At 48.9% G+C, this 15,444-nt stretch overlaps 1 protein-coding gene across 1 annotated transcript in view; it reads left to right on the plus strand.

Moving 5' to 3' along the window:
* Positions 1 to 2,406: 2,406 nt before the first annotated feature.
* CDHR3 (cadherin related family member 3) overlaps positions 2,407 to 15,444 on the plus strand; it is a 55,064-nt gene continuing 42,026 nt past the window's right edge. Inside the window, 5 exon segments of the mRNA XM_045865045.3 lie at positions 2,407 to 2,431; positions 3,853 to 4,055; positions 4,994 to 5,119; positions 8,572 to 8,737; positions 12,378 to 12,475. Coding sequence (XP_045721001.1) covers positions 2,407 to 2,431; positions 3,853 to 4,055; positions 4,994 to 5,119; positions 8,572 to 8,737; positions 12,378 to 12,475 — 618 coding nt within the window.

A 15,444-nucleotide genomic window follows, 5' to 3' on the forward strand; every position in this document is an offset into this window, starting at 1 on the left:
CTGCTGATTAGCTGAGTACCTCTGGGCACATCCCTTAAACTGATCTGTATAATAAATGGGTTGAACATTTGATGGGTTTCGTGTCTTATTAAATGCTCTATATTTAGGGTATGGACCCTAGCCACCAGTTATTATTATTACTATGGCTATTAATACTGCTACTACTACCTTTTTAATAGCAGAAGAACTGGAGGAACTGTTGTTGAACTAAGAGTCAGGAGATCCCAGCTTAACTACCTTTCTTACCAGTGTCCCTGGAGTATCTGCCACAAAGTTTTTAGGAATCAGTGGCACGCTCCTGGCGCACGTGACCTTACCTTGGGAGCAGAGGCCACTGGATGAAGCGCAGAGCATCTCCAGCAAGAATGTCAGCAGAGGGTGGCTCAGTCTGTTAAGCATCTGACTCTTGATATCAGCTCAGGTCTTGGTCTCAGGGTTGTGAGTTCAAGCCCCTGAGCCTACTTAAAAAAAGAGAGAGAGAAAAAAGAATGCCAGCAGAAAGGACATATCTAAGGGCACAGCCTGGCTTTAGCCATACATGAAACAGGCAGTCCCCAACACAAGTTGCTTGAGAGGCACTAAATATACCCACTCCTGCCTTCAACACATCTCCCTCACTGCCACGCAAAATACGGCCGTTCAAAGAGGACTATGAAAAGGTCTATAAATATAAGGAGGAAAAGCTCTATAAATGTATGGAGCTGTGCAAAGGACAGAATTAGTCTCCAGAACCCAGGGCTTATCGAAGTTAAAACGAACGCAGCAGGATCAATGGACACACTCTCAGCAGAGCGACTAGGAGCTGTCAGCGGGGGATGTTGGAACAGCACGGCTTGGCTAGCCTTCTCGGTTCGTCGAAGGAGACACACCCAGGTTGGTGGTCATGGCAAGCCGCCTGTTCAGGGCGAGGCTGCGGAAAGCTTCTCAATCCGAGCCCACGTCAAGCTGATCCTGCAGCGTGATTCCTTATCTTGTTCCCCCAAACAGCCTCTCACAGATTGCATCACCATGACCTAACATCTGGGTGGAGGGGCCGATGTCTTACCTGACCCCCAGCACCGTGTGGGTCGTAGAACGTGGAAGTACCAGGTCGTAGAGTGACCACGAGGCATTACGTGTGCGTGGTGACAGACTGTCTGGAGTAGGTATGTGCCACCTGTTAGCCAGGCCTACCACGGCCCCTCGCTGAGGGTGCAACCTCAGGCGTGTGAAGGGGTGACGGTGATACCCCCACCCCGGGACTGTGTTCAGAAAGGCTGAGATCAGGCAGCGGGGCCGCACAAGGCCTGGGGGGTAGGTGCTCTGTAAACGCAAGTGGTTACTTGTTTGGGTCTGTTCATCTGGGCTGGGCACCCACCTAACCACAGGCGATTCTTGAGAAAAACCCAGTGAGTTCTATCTTTGCTTAAATTGGAGCAGAGGTTTCCTTCCTCCTTGTCTGGAGGGGCCCGAGTCACTGGGGTGAGTGGGAGGGAACAAGAGAAGGTGGGGGTTTCCTTGACATTGCCAACCTTCCATTTTGCTTATGACTCCCCCTGTCTTGCTGAACAGAGAGGAAACAGTCTGGCGAACAGCTCACGAGGGCCCTGGTGACTTCCGGTTGTGGGAAAAGAGGGAGTGAGGGAATGATGCCTAAAAAAAACCCAAGCACAGAAGCAACCGATTAATTTGCTCATTTTAAAAAATGATTTGGGAGAATTTTTTTTTTTTTTTTTGCTTCCAAATAGCTTAGTATTTGGCTCCCGATTTTTATCATGAGAATGCTATAATATTAAAGTCAATTTTAAAAGATTGAAAAAAAATCTATTCATATCCATGTCACCCCAAACCTCAGCTGCTTTGTTATTTCTGAGCCCTTGCTCCGTCTGTGTCCATGAAACTGGAAAATTCTGGGAGCAAAAATAACTTATGCATAATGAACTTTAGTCTCTAACTGAAATAAGATGACTTAGATTTATGAAAGCTTGTACCAATGTGTTTATATTTCAATTTTTCCTACATTTGCATTCACTTCTCCGCATCCCTGCCCCCAAATCTGAAATAAAAACATTCTCTTACAAAAGCCAGCCCTTGCCCATGGCTTGTTTGTCTCCAGAAGTTCTACACCTTTTGGTAGGACAGATCCTTTTCCTGTCCCCTGTACCTCCCTCCCATTCCCAGGGGCTTGTCCCTAAGGGCGAAAAGTGGCCAAGATCAGGAAGCTGGCTAAGAAGTAGGACTTTAGTATAAATTTTGATTTTGTTACTTATTATTATTATTCAGCTCAGTTTCCTCATCTGTAAAATAGTGGCACTAATACCTATCCTCCCCGTTTTGGGGAGTGAGCGAGAGAAAGGATTTTACATTGCTCACTTATCTGGAACATGGGATAAATGGTCTTTGCATTGAATTCCTAGAGCTGCCATAATGAACTACCACAAACTGGATGGCTGTGAGCGACAGAAATGTATTCTCTCATAGTTCAGGAGATCTGGGGTCTGAAGTCACGGTGTTGACAGGGTTGGTTCCTTCTAGAAATTCTGAGGGAGATCTGTTCTCCATGGACTTCCTAGCTTTTGGTGGTTGCTTGCTGTTCCTTGGCTTCTAGCTGCATCAGTTCATCTTCTGTCTCTATCATAACACGGCTTTCTTCCTCCTGTGTGTGTCTCCGTGCCCTGTCCTCTTAGAAGGACTCCATTTGGTGGATTAGGGCCCACCCCAATCCACAATGACCTTCTCTTAACCAATTCATCCGCAAACACTGTTTCCAAATAAGGTACGTTCTGAGGTTCTGAGTGAACATGGATTTTATTTTTTGGGGGGGACACTTTTCACTCCCCTGGAGTAACCATCACTATGGAAGTATGAAAGAACAGGACCTTCTCTCGTCTGTACCGGCAAAATCCTGCAGAGTATCAAGGAGACTGAAGAATGTCCCAAGGCTTTCCTGGAAGAAACAGTCTCTCTTAAATTGTCAAACTCCCTGTCTGAGATGCAGCTCGAGGAAATGCGCATGACTTCCCCAAGTCTCTCTCATTTCCTTCCCTGTGAAATGGGAGTTAATCTATCAATAAAGATGTACTGATGGACCCTGGGCATCACGACACCCCCCAGCATCCCATAATGACGAGCAGTTGTCCTTGAGATTACTTACGGATGCGGGGAGATCTACCATGATTTTGGAGCTTGGCGGTCATGCACGCTCAGTTTTTGATGACCTCTGAATCTAACACTGACACAGACAAGGAAAATAAACTCCTGGAAACTCCCCGGGTCTTGTAAGACGGGATGTCATGGCCGGACGTGGTCCTTCAAGTGGACGTCTGCCCCCTGAGGCAGCACGTCTGTCTTTCTCTAGCTCTTCACAAAGGCTGCGAGAAAAGAGAAGGGGTGCACGAGACAAGAGAAAAGCAGCGGCTTTATTTACAGAATGACAGAAGCAGACTTCATGGTTGTTTGGTGGGGGTTGTCTTCTTGGCTCCCAGAAGATCTTGTATTTCCATCTCCAGTCCTTGGCAAGAGTATTTTTTTTTTTTTAAGATTTATTTATTTATTTGAGAGAGCGAGAATGAGAGAGAAAGAGTACATGAGAGGGGGGAGAGTCAGAGGGAGAAGCAGGCTCCTCGCCGAGCAGGGAGCCCGATGTGGGACTCGATCCCGGGACTCCAGGATCATGACCTGAGCCGAAGGCAGTCGCTTAACCAACTGAGCCACCCAGGCGCCCCCTTGGCAAGAGTATTTGTTCTTGGGGAGTGACCAGGTTCCATCAGTGCTCCGAGCTATGGGTTGAAGCCACAGACCAAGCTGTTAAGTCCTTGCTCCCAGCACAAGGCTTTCTGTGCATGCCATTTTGCATCCTTCTTAAACCCGCAGGGAGAGAAGCACTCTACCTAATCCACTTGCCTGCTACAAGCACCGTGGCCGAGAATTCTCCACCTGAGACTCCAGTGCACAAGTTTTCTGTGAACTTATCAGCCTCGCTGTCGCCTGTGATCCCAGGGTGGCCCCTGATTATCAACACAAGCCCCCTCACTGATGCCTTCAAGGTGAACTGGCTGTCAGGCACTGACTTTGAGGTAAGCACAGCTCACTTGGGAGTTGTCCACAGAGAGGGGTCCTGAAGATAAGGGTGCAGGGGATTCTAGATTGGTGAGCATTTCCTTCTCTTTCCCTTGCTCACTCTCCCCTCTAGTAAGACCCAGAAGGCCCATCTGGGGACATCTGAGAGCCCTCTATGCGAGAGGTCCCTAAACACTTTGGACCTTCTTTCTCCACTTAATCCAGCGCAATGGGTGATAGGCTCAAATTGTTACAAATAGAAGTCCTGTTTCTCATTGCCACCCACCCTCACATGACGTCAGGTGTTAGGTGTGTGCTGACAATATCTAGATCCTTTGGGTGGCATAGTGTGGGCATTCATCTCCTCAAAAGCCAGGCCCTGATGAACTTGTGTCAGGTGATTCTACTTTTCTCGAATTCCGTGATTTTCCAGGAGGAAATCTATGAGGAGACTTATTTAATATGGAAGAGCATACCTTCATAAAAATACAAGCCTGAGGGGCGCTTGGGTGGCTCAGTTGGTTAAGCGACTGCCTTCGGCTCAGGTCATGATCCTGGAGTCCCGGGATCGAGTCCTGCATCGGGCTCCCTGCTCGGCAGGGAGTCTGCTTCTCCCTCTGACCCTCCTCCCTCTCATGTGCTCTCTCTCCCTCTCTCATTCTGTCTCAAATAAATAAATAAAATCTTTAAAAAAAAAATACAAGCCTGAATGTCCAGCCGTGCTGCATGAATGATTCCTCTTGGATAATTCAGACCCCATCATTCACATTCAGGAGCTATTACACCCCTGCTCTCTTTTCTAGTTTGTCATTTAAGTCTTTTTCAAAGTTGGTGCCCCTCCTTAGGTAGGAGAAACCTACCTGCGTGTTTTCCACTGGTACCTTCAGAGGCCCTTCTAGGGATGACTTTAGGGTCCATGTGTCTGAACCCTCCCCACCCCTGCCCTTCCCTCCAGGATCATGACCTGAACCTCTGGCGATTAACATTAGCCCTGACTCGGGTCCTGCCTGCCATTGCCCTGGGGATGTGGTGGAACCCCGTGGGCTCAGCCTGCTTCGTCGAGGCCAGTTGCCTCCTTGAGGTACATACTAGGTGTTCTTAAACACAGCTGATCGTGAGAGTCCCAAGGGGAGCTCTTAAAAAGTGTGCATGTCTGGGACGTGTAGCAGAACTCAGGAAGGCAGTATTCTCAGCACCCCTGGGGGCAGGTTCTTTGATGCATACAGAGCACACATTCAGCATCCAGTGTAGAGTCCCCAGGCCCAGAGGCTGGTTCTGTGACTCCTCTGCCCTATCTCCCTGGCCCTGGACATCTGGCTCGTCTTCCACAGCTGCTGCTCATCTGGCCCTAGAAGCCCTGCCAAGGGCTTGCACATGTACAGCATGGAGTATATGCTGGACGCTGCGGCACGCTTCACACGTATTTCCTCTTGAATACAAACAATCCAATGATTTTATTTATGTTACTATCCCCTTTTCACAGGTGGAGGAAACTGAAGCAAAACTCATTAAATAACTTGCCCTGGTTGCGCAGCTCTTCGGGGGTTGAGCTGAACCTGGAACCCAGGCAGTCTGACTTCAGACCTCTGCCTATTTTTTGGAAACGATATAATTCATACAGCATGCAATTCACCCATTGAAAATGTACAATTTGGTGGTTTTTACTGCATTCACAGACAATCACCACTATCTACTTTTAGGACACTTTCCCTATTTGCCCCAGTCCCTGGCACCCCCTGATCTCCTTTTGGCCTTAATGGATTTGCCTGTTCACATTGAATGGATTCACATTGTACATGGTCTTTAGTGACTGGCTAGTGTCCTTTAAGCCTGGGTCAACTCTTCCTTCCTTTTCGTGGCTGAGTCATATTCCACCGTATGGACAGACCACGGTTTGTCTCTCCGCTCAGCAGCTGACAGACTTCGGGGTGGTTCCCCATTGAGGGCTCTCACCCTCTAGAGTCTACTGCCTTTGATGACGAGGAGGAGGGTGACCATGCAGAGGTCCCATTGCGCACTCGCGTTCTCACCTCTGGATTGTCACTACCGACACCGATGCTACCACCATGGAAGAGGCTTTATTCCCATTTTCGAACTAAGATTGCAGAGAGACAGCAAGGTCAGCTGGTGTGTCTGAGATCACGTAGCCCTAACAGATGAAGCCAGAACTTAACTCAGGTCTGCTGATGGCCAATCCTAGGCTCTTTCTCCCCCATGGCCCTGTGCATCTGTTGCTGGTTTGGGGAGCCCTCCACATCAGGTGAAAGGACCTATCCTTTCCATGTTTGATGTGATTCCAACAGGGCTGACAGTCAAGGAAGAATTCCATCCTGAGTCTGACCTCTAGAAATGGGGGCTTTTTTAGCACCTCAGCTGAGGTAGGCTCCAGTGTTTAGTGTACTGTCCCAGGCCTGGCGCCCTCCTGGCCACAGATCCATGGGCCCTGAAGCATTGGTTGCTTCTCCCCAGAAACCACCCAATAGCGTCAACTATCCCCTCCAGAAAGATCCTATTGTCCAGCCCAAAATGCTCACAAGAGCTGCTTCTGCTGCCTACAGAACAGGTCAGGGGCATCCCCGTGGCGGAACCTGACTTCTCCTTGGGCCGACTTGACACTCTGCAGGAGAAGGCTAGCAATGAGGTTTTTGGGTCTCTGGCCCAGAGGTTTAGTCACTGTTGGCCTTGGGACTCAGTTGTACAAGGCCTTCTGAGGGTGACCTCTGAATCATGCCAGAGACCAGGTCTCTCTGCTTTCAAACACAGCTGCTGGGACTTCTGGGGGCCCGGGGAAAGTAAGGAGGGTTAATAATAATGATGCTAATGATAACAACTCCTATTTATGGTGCGTTGACCATGTGCCAGGAATCCCCCTAAACATTTTGTGAATTCATTTATTTAATCCCCATAACAGCACCACGACGCGCTGTGCTGCTATTATTTGCATGTTAGAGGTGGGGAATGGCAGCACAGAGAAGTCTCGCCTGCTACATGCCAAGCACGGGAGACAGGTCATCTTCACGTATGTGGGTGCCAGGCTGACACTGCTCACCGGCAGAGACGAGACTACCTCATTTCCTCTCTCAACCCTCCTCTGCATGCACTCGTTCCCATCTGCGGTTGTCTTCTCTCAACCAATCGAGATCTCGCACAGCCTCCTCCATGAAGCCTTCCCTGACTATACACAGCTCACAATGAACTTTGCCTAGAAGTCAGCACTTCTAGCGTTTTGTTATAAGACCATGTTTTGTACTTCAGCTCTTTAACTAGGGCAAGGAGTATTTCCCTAATTATAATCACGTGGAAACAAAATCAGGGAAAGGTGGCAAAGGACTTTCCCAAGGTCACACCAAAGTTCAGCTGTGACAGTGAGATTGGAGCTAAGCGATCTCCTAAGGGCGGGAGACTGAACGCCTGCCTGGCCTGAGTCGTATTAATAAACAAAATTTCCATTAGCATAATTAAGACATTTATGAAGGGCGCCTGGGTGGCTCAGTTGGTTAAGCGACTGCCTTCGGCTCAGGTCATGATCCTGGAGTCCCGGGATCGAGTCCCGCATCGGGCTCCCTGCTCGGCAGGGAGTCTGCTTCTCCCTCTGACCCTCCTCCCTCTCATGTTCTCTGTCTCTCATTCTCTCTGTCTCAAATAAATAAATAAAATCTTTAAAAAAAAAAATCCTAACACACACACACACACACACACACACTACACAACCAAAATTCAAAAAAAAAAAAAAGACATTTATGAAATTTAGTCCTTGAGGTCCCAAAGGGCTCTGGGTGCTCGGCGGTCTAAGCTGGTGGCCGGAGTGTGCATGTAGGCACGGGAGGTCACAAGTTGGCCTCCAGCTAGCCTCAGCAGGACCCTCCCATCGTGGGCCAGCCGGGTTCCTGCTGACAATTCCAGTGATGTTTCTCTGGCCCTGGTTCTTGGTGTCCCTCCCACATCTCCAAAACACTTATAGTGCAGGAGACAAGTTTCCATGAGCGGGAGAATGTGTGGAAATGCACAAAAACACTGAGCCGGCAGTTGATGTAAGTATATATTGTTCCTTATTTCTGCAGATGTATCCTTCCCTTGTTTATTCATGGTCGTGGCCTTGGGAAAATTTGCATGGAGAGCCGAGTCAAGATGTGACTTAACAGCAATCCCAGGAAAGTGCAGTGGCTTATTCTTAAAGCCCAGGAAGCCCAACTATGTTCAGGGTTGCTAAGGGGCTTGTCTGGGTGCCTACCCTAAGCAGTGACAGGGTTTTAATTCCTGGCTTTCTATCTCCAGTCGATGGAACCAGGATGTCGCCTAAATATTTTCTTTCCTCTGAAAAGCAGCATCACGCACAGGAGTCCCCTTGGAAAAAGGTCACGGGGCTTATGTTGGAAGGACTAAGGCAAAACAACCGGTTCCTCTGATGGTGGGGGAAAGATGGTTTCCAGGATGCTGGTTGCTTCCTTCCTAGTAACGTCCCTTTGCAAAATGCATGCATACAAAACAGATCTCCTTTCACATGGTTACTAAGAATTCTGCCTTTGCTTTTAGGTTGTCACCACTGGGACGGAACAACTAGACTTTGAAACAGGACCAAACATATTTGATTTGCAGATTTATGTCAAGGATGATGTCGGTGTCACCGATCTCCAGATCCTGACTGTCCAGGTGACAGATGTGAACGAGCCGCCTCAGTTCCAAGGCAACTTGGCAAAAGGTAAGATACACTGGGTTGTGCAGTGCAGCCCAGACGGTGGCATCAGGGGGCACCCTGGGGGACAGAGCAAAACAGAAAAGTAAGTAAACAAGCAGCTGTTTGCCTATAAGAGGCAGCTGCTTAATGAGCAGGGAATAAATGAAATGTCCTCCAGCACAGGACTCCCCAAAATGATGGCCAACAATTTACAAAGCCCCTCCCTTCCGTGGTTTCTCTTGGGCCTCTCTCAGTCCTGGGGAGGAAACTGAGGCTCAGGAACCTCGCGAGGGGGTCGTTCTGGAGGAAGCTGGGCCGAGCCCATCGGAAGCGCATCCCCATGTGCTGTGGTCATTAACTGATGTGTTCATTCTCCCCACGGACCCCCGGAGGGCAGTATGTGACTGGGGTCTGCTGCATAGCAGGGACAATATAAAGGACTGAGCACAGGGTAACTTCGTGCATGGTCTCTCCCAGGCTCATGACTTTGAGCTATACTGACAACCTCCACCTCTGTCACTTTAGTCCAGCTTCTCCTCCAAGCTCCTGACTTAAATATCCAGCCGTCTTATCCCACATCTCTGTCTGCCATGTCTAATAGGCATGTGGGATTTTGTAAGGTGACTTTTGGATGCTCCCAGGTCACCTCAGTGTGGGGGTCGGTTACCAGTGGAGCCAACCATGGGATTAGAAGGTTGGAACTTTCAGTCCCGCACTCCACCTCACCCCTACCTCTGTGGAGGGCAGGAGGGTAGAGATGGTGCTCAATCGCCAATGGCCAATGATGTAATCAGTCGTGCCGATGTAATTAAGTCCCATAAAAGCGCCGAAGGATGGGGTTTGGGGAGCTTTCAGGTTGATGAACCGTCTCGCCCTTCCAGGCGGGTGGTGTGCCCAGAGAGCGTGGAAGCTCTGTGCTCCTTTCCCCACATTATGCCCTATGCGTCTCTTACATCTGTCTGTTCCTGAGTTATATCCTTTTGTAATAAACCAGTAATCTAGGAAGTAAAGTATTTCCCTGAGTTTTGTGATCCCCTCCAGCAAATTCATCGAACCCACAGAGGGGATGGTGGGAAACTCAGATTTATAGCTTGTGGGTCAGAGGCATGGGGAACAACCTGAACTTGAAATTGGTGTCTGAAGTGGGGGTTGGGGGTGTCTCGTGGGGCTGAGTCCTTGGTCTGTGGAATCTGAAGGCTGTCTCTGGGTAGCTGGTATCAGAATTGAGTTGAATTGTAGAACCCCCAGCCTGTGTCAAAGGATCGCTTGGTGGTGCAGGAAAATCCCCCACACATTAGAATTGGTGTCAGAACACGACATCTCAAACGTAACATGCCCCCAAATCAAACTCTTGACCTCCACTCCACCCCTGGCCTCCACCATCCCCCCGCCAAATCTGCTTCTCCTGTCTTTCCCATTTTAGCTACTTCAAAGCTTCGAAGTCAGCTTTGACTCTTCTGCCTTTCACACCCAACATCAAATCCATGAGGAAATCTTGCCACTTCCAAGTCTATGCAGTCTGACTGCTCCCTGGCATCTCCATCCACACCACCACGGTGCAAGTCAGTAGTCATGTGTCGCAAGGATTATTGCGATGGTGGGCTAACCGGCCTCCCTGCTCTGCTCTTGTCTCTGTCCATCTAGTCTCTGCATAGCAGCCAGAAAGATCCTGTTGAATCTCAGTCAAATCAAGGCACTCCTCTGCTTAAAACCCCACAAGAACTTCCATCTCCCTCAAGAGGAGAGCCAGAGTCTCCTTAAGGCACCACCAAATCTGGCCCCCTCCCACCCTCACCCTGTCGTCTTCCACACATTTCCTCCCACCCCCTCCGCTGTGGCCCCCATACCACCCGCGCCTTCGCCGGCATCTCCGCAGTTGCTCTTTGCCCCTTCCCCCATATCTCTACGATCCTCATTTCTTTAAGAATCTAGACTCACGTGTCGCAAATCTTCCACAACCACTCCATTTCACACTGTAACCCAACCCACAACACTCCATTCCCTGATTTTCTCCAGGACCTTGCTCAGTAACGTTCACATATTTTGCTCATTTATTTTATTGTCCGTATCGTCCCACTATCGTGCAAGCTCTGCAAGAGCGGGGTTTGTGTTCCGTGAACCGCTATGTTCCCAGTGCATGGATAGATCAGTGTCTGGTACCGAGTGAGAACCCAGTAAACATCATTTTGAGTGAAAGCACGAGCAGTGATAAAGGTGAATGAGAGCTGCAGCTCAGATCTAAGACAGGCTGGGTTTGAAGTTTTATGCTCTCACTTCCTTCCTTGCTGAGACCTCCTAACTCCCCCGAGCCTATTTCCTCGTTTGTAAAGTGGAAAGAATTGAAATACTTACGCACGGGGGTTCTGACGATAAAGGAGAAAACATAAGCCCTCAGCACTGTGGCTTCGATGAGTGAGCTGACGTGGACATTCCCAGCCCTCCCGCAGAAGGATGGGCTCTTGGAGAGGCCAGAGTGGAGGGGGGCAGCCCCTCAGGCCGGGCTGGTGGTGCCAAGTGCCGGGTTCCCCCTGGCTGCCCAGAACTCTGAAGGAGATGAGGTCAATTTCTGGTCCCCTCCCGGAGCCTCTGCAGCCCTCTCCCTTAATCCTGCTGCAAGTCCTTTTGGCCGACATGCTAAGTGCACTTCAATAGGAGACCTCTGGGGCACCTGGGTGGCTCAGTTGGTTAAGCGACTGCCTTCGGCTCAGGTCATGATCCTGGAGTCCCAGGATCGAGTCCCGCATCGGGCTCCCTGCTCGGCAGGGAGTCTGCTTCTCCCTCTGACCCTCCTCCCTCTCATGCTCTATCTCATTCTCTCTCTCAAATAAATAAAATCTTTAAAAAAAAAAAAAAAGAATTATGAAAGAAAAAAAAAAACAAATGCTAAAGCTGGGGCACCTGGGTGGCTCAGTCGGTTAAGCGACTGCCTTCGGCTCAGGTCACAATCCTGGAGTCCCGGGATCGAGTCCCGCATCGGGCTCCCTGCTCGGCAGGGAGTCTGCTTCTCCCTTTGACCCTCCTCCCTCTCATGCTCTATCTCATTCTCTCTCTCAAATAAATAAAATCTTAAAAAAAAAAAAAGAATTATGAAAGAAAAAAAAAAAAAACAAATGCTAAAGCTGGGGCACCTGGGTGGCTCAGTCGGTTAAGCGACTGCCTTCGGCTCAGGTCACAATCCTGGAGTCCCGGGATCGAGTCCCGCATCGGGCTCCCTGCTCGGCGGGGAGTCTGCTTCTCCCTCTGATCCTCCTCCCTCTCATGCTCTCTGTCTCTCATTCTCTCTCTCGCAAATAAATAAAATCTTAAAAAAAAAAAAAAAAGGAGACCTCTGCTCGGTTTTGGAGGAATTTGCACGTGAAAGTGAATCAGGAACAGGGCGCAGCCTCACACGGAGGTTCCTCCCCTAGATCACCTCTTAGCGGAGGAAATGCGGGAAGATGTGATCCCAGCTTGGCCCCTCAAGTACTTTATAAATTCCCATAAGCGGTTCGCTCACTGCAGCTGGCCCGCGGGCTGACTCCCGGCCTTTATTCCTGCATCCCTCCTTCCCACGATGCCAATGTGCTTGGTTCTCCTTGGCTGGGTGCGGCTGTCCCGGTTCTGTAATTCCTTATTTGCTTTGTCTAATAAAATGCCTCTTCCTCCACTTTGGATGCTGATCTAGGTCTAGACCTGTACGTACCGGAAGGCGCAAACCCGGGATTCATTTACCAGGTTGAGGCCTTTGATGCAGAAGACACAAGCCGAAACATACCCCTCAGTGTAAGTCTCCTTGATAAACAAGACGGCTTCTCCGTGCTGTCTTTGACATGGGAGCCTGGAGCCTCGGCCAGGGGCCTGGGCAGTGGTGAGGGGAAGAATAGGCTGTCCACAGCCACAGCATAGAGAACGGGGGATGTCGGAATGGGTAAGGGAGCTCCAGACATAGACACCCCAGATTAGACTCGTGGCTCTGTGTGAGCTTGGACATGTTCTTAACCTCTTTGAGCTTCCATTTCTTCATCTATAAAATGGAAGAATAGCACCTACACAGCTGGAGAATTCTCAGTATGAGAGAACGCACACAAGGCCACTTAGCACAGTGCCTGGCATGTTGAAATTGCTCAGTATTTTTAAATTCCAAGGGGATAAAAATCCATCTGTATTCTTTTAAAAGTAAGCAAAAAGTGTGTACCCCAAAGGCCGGCATTAACACTTCCTTTTCAAGAGATGACGTCAAGCTACTTGGAGCCAAGTTAAAAAATAAATTAAAAAGTTGAAAGAGAATCCCAGAAATTCCAAAGAAGAGAGGGGGAATCCCGCAGAGAATAACCGGAGGCCAGGTCCTGGAGCGTTCCCTCATGGTTCAGTCTGAGACAGCTGATCTCTCTTCTCTTCCTTCTAAATCCATTTCCTTCACGCAGTTATCAGTGGACCTCTTGTAACCACGAACCCTCAGGCGAAGGAGGCTCTCAGCTTGTCTCTGGGCCAGGACGCTGTGGCTCCTAGCTCTGTCCCCCCCAAGTGGCTCCTGCATCCTGCAGTTGGGCAGCCCAGGCTTGAGAAAAAAACCAAAGCCCACACCAGCCAGCCTACTAACCTTGGAGCAGGCATCCTTACGGAGAAGCATTTACTTGAAATACGACACTCAGGGAATTGGTAACACCGGGAGGCTGTTTCTGCTGCTGGGGCTTGATTCGCAGCTTCGACCCGGCTACTTTTTCTAACAGGAGGAAGTGAGCCTTGGAAATAACCTCCAGGACCCATATAATACGGTCCGCAGGGTCTGAAACAAAGCTGTTTTCAAATTAGCAGACACATCTTGAGTTAGGGAATAGTCTGTTCTTATCAGAAGATGACCCTTCTGTCCCCAAAATCATTTATTCAAGGTTCTGTTTGCATGAATAAGTGGAATAGGCAAACACTTAATGGGTCTCTACTATGTGCTAAGAACAATACGAGGTGCTTTAAATGCGTTCTTATGATAACATCCTTGTTATATCAGTTATAAATATGTTTGTCTAAAAATAACAGAAAACCACAGTGGCAGGTGTGGGATTTTTTTTTTTTTCTCCCCTAACAAGAAGTGCAGAGGTGGGCAGGCGGTCCAGGGCTGGTTTTGTCCTCTCTTTGTTCCCCTCATGATTACAATGTGGCTGCTATTCACCTCCAGGCTTTACCTTTAAGTTCCAGGCAGGAAGAAGGGAAGAAAAAAGTAGGAAGGGGTACAGGGTGAAGGGATCAGGCCAGCCCAGTCTGTATCTCAAAGATCCTCCTGGAGGCCCTACCCAGAGGATTTCTGTTTACTTCTCACTGGCCAGAAGGGTTGGTCGCTGTTGTTTGATGGTAACCAGGGGAGAAGAGATTCCGGATGGGTCAGCAACCCAAAATATAGTATCTCATTTATACATTGAGTTCTCTTCAGCACTTACCAAGAATTCACTATGTGCCAGGCTTTCTATTAAATACTTTGGGCACAAAGATGAGTAAGAGCCATCTTTGTACCTCAAGAAGTTTACAGTCTGGGTGGGAGACGTTCATGCATAGACCAAATTATTATAATTCAATAAGATAATTACTATAAAGTTCATACAAGATGCAGTGGAGGCCAAGTGGAAGGAATCTCAAGTGTCAAGAAAAATGTTTCTTTTTAAATCTCCATCTTTAAATTATGCAGAAGGAATAAGGTCACGGCGGCCCCTTTAAAAAGCAGGTTGTTACCCTTTCTGGAAGGGAAGCGGCCCCAGGCGGGGAGCAAAGATAGCAGCAGGCCTTGCTCCCTTAAAAGAAAATGTAGTGCAGAAATCCACCTGTGGTTTCTGCAGTGCTTTAGGAGTTATTTGGGGTGGGGCGTGTCCAATGCAGCAGAGAGTGTTAATGAAGTCTTTCACACCTGCAAGAGCAGGAACAACTGCAAGAAAGTTAACAGCCAGCCTGGAGGGCCAGGGAGCACAATCTAGAAAGAACCCTTCTCAGACTAAAAAAGGGTACTCAACAGTTTAGGAAGTGACACAGTGTGACCTTTGTGCTTAGACATTTTATTCTGGGCGATCGGGAGCAATGAAAGGACATACTTTGCTCTATATAAGGAGAAAGGAGGTGGGTTGATTTACTAGGACCAAACCCATGATTCTCACTGAAGCCCATGGTTGTAAATTGAAACCGAGGAACTTTAAAAAACAACAGACATCTGTGTCCCAACCCCCAGGAGTCTGATGTGATTGTCCTGGGGTGTGACCCAGGCCTCAGGCTTTTTGAGCCCCCAGCCGAATCTCCTGCACAGCGGGGACTTAGAACCACCACTTTAAGACATGGTTTCCCAAATTTCCCAGGTCTCTCTCTTGGACTTTCCGGTCCTGGGGTCTGGGAGGGGCCTGGGAGCCTGCATATTTGCCAAATACCCTCGGGTGAAGTCAGAATGGCTGGGAGGGCTTCTCAGAAGGTGTTCAGGCCCCTGCATGAGAATATAGGTAAGCTGCTTTTTTTTTTTTTTCCCCAATGTAGGCTGCTTTTAAAAAAACACAGATTCTGACAGTTAAAGCAGCCAACTCTTGATACCAGCTCAGGTCCTGATCTCAGGGTCCTGAGCTCAGGCCCCGCACTGGGCTCCCTGCTAGGCGTGGAGCCTACTTTAAAAATTAATATTAATGGAAAAAAAGATTCCTGGAACACAGACTTCCCAGGTGATTCTGACGCTCTGTACCCTTCGAGAACCACTGAACTGAAGAAACAAGCAGAGGCTTTACTGAAAC

Source organism: Mirounga angustirostris, unplaced genomic scaffold (genome assembly GCF_029215605.1).
Source record: "Mirounga angustirostris isolate CCGP_5_RB_7025 unplaced genomic scaffold, mMirAng1.0.hap1 SCAF_12, whole genome shotgun sequence".
In the NCBI taxonomy this organism is placed as follows: Eukaryota; Metazoa; Chordata; class Mammalia; order Carnivora; family Phocidae; genus Mirounga; species Mirounga angustirostris.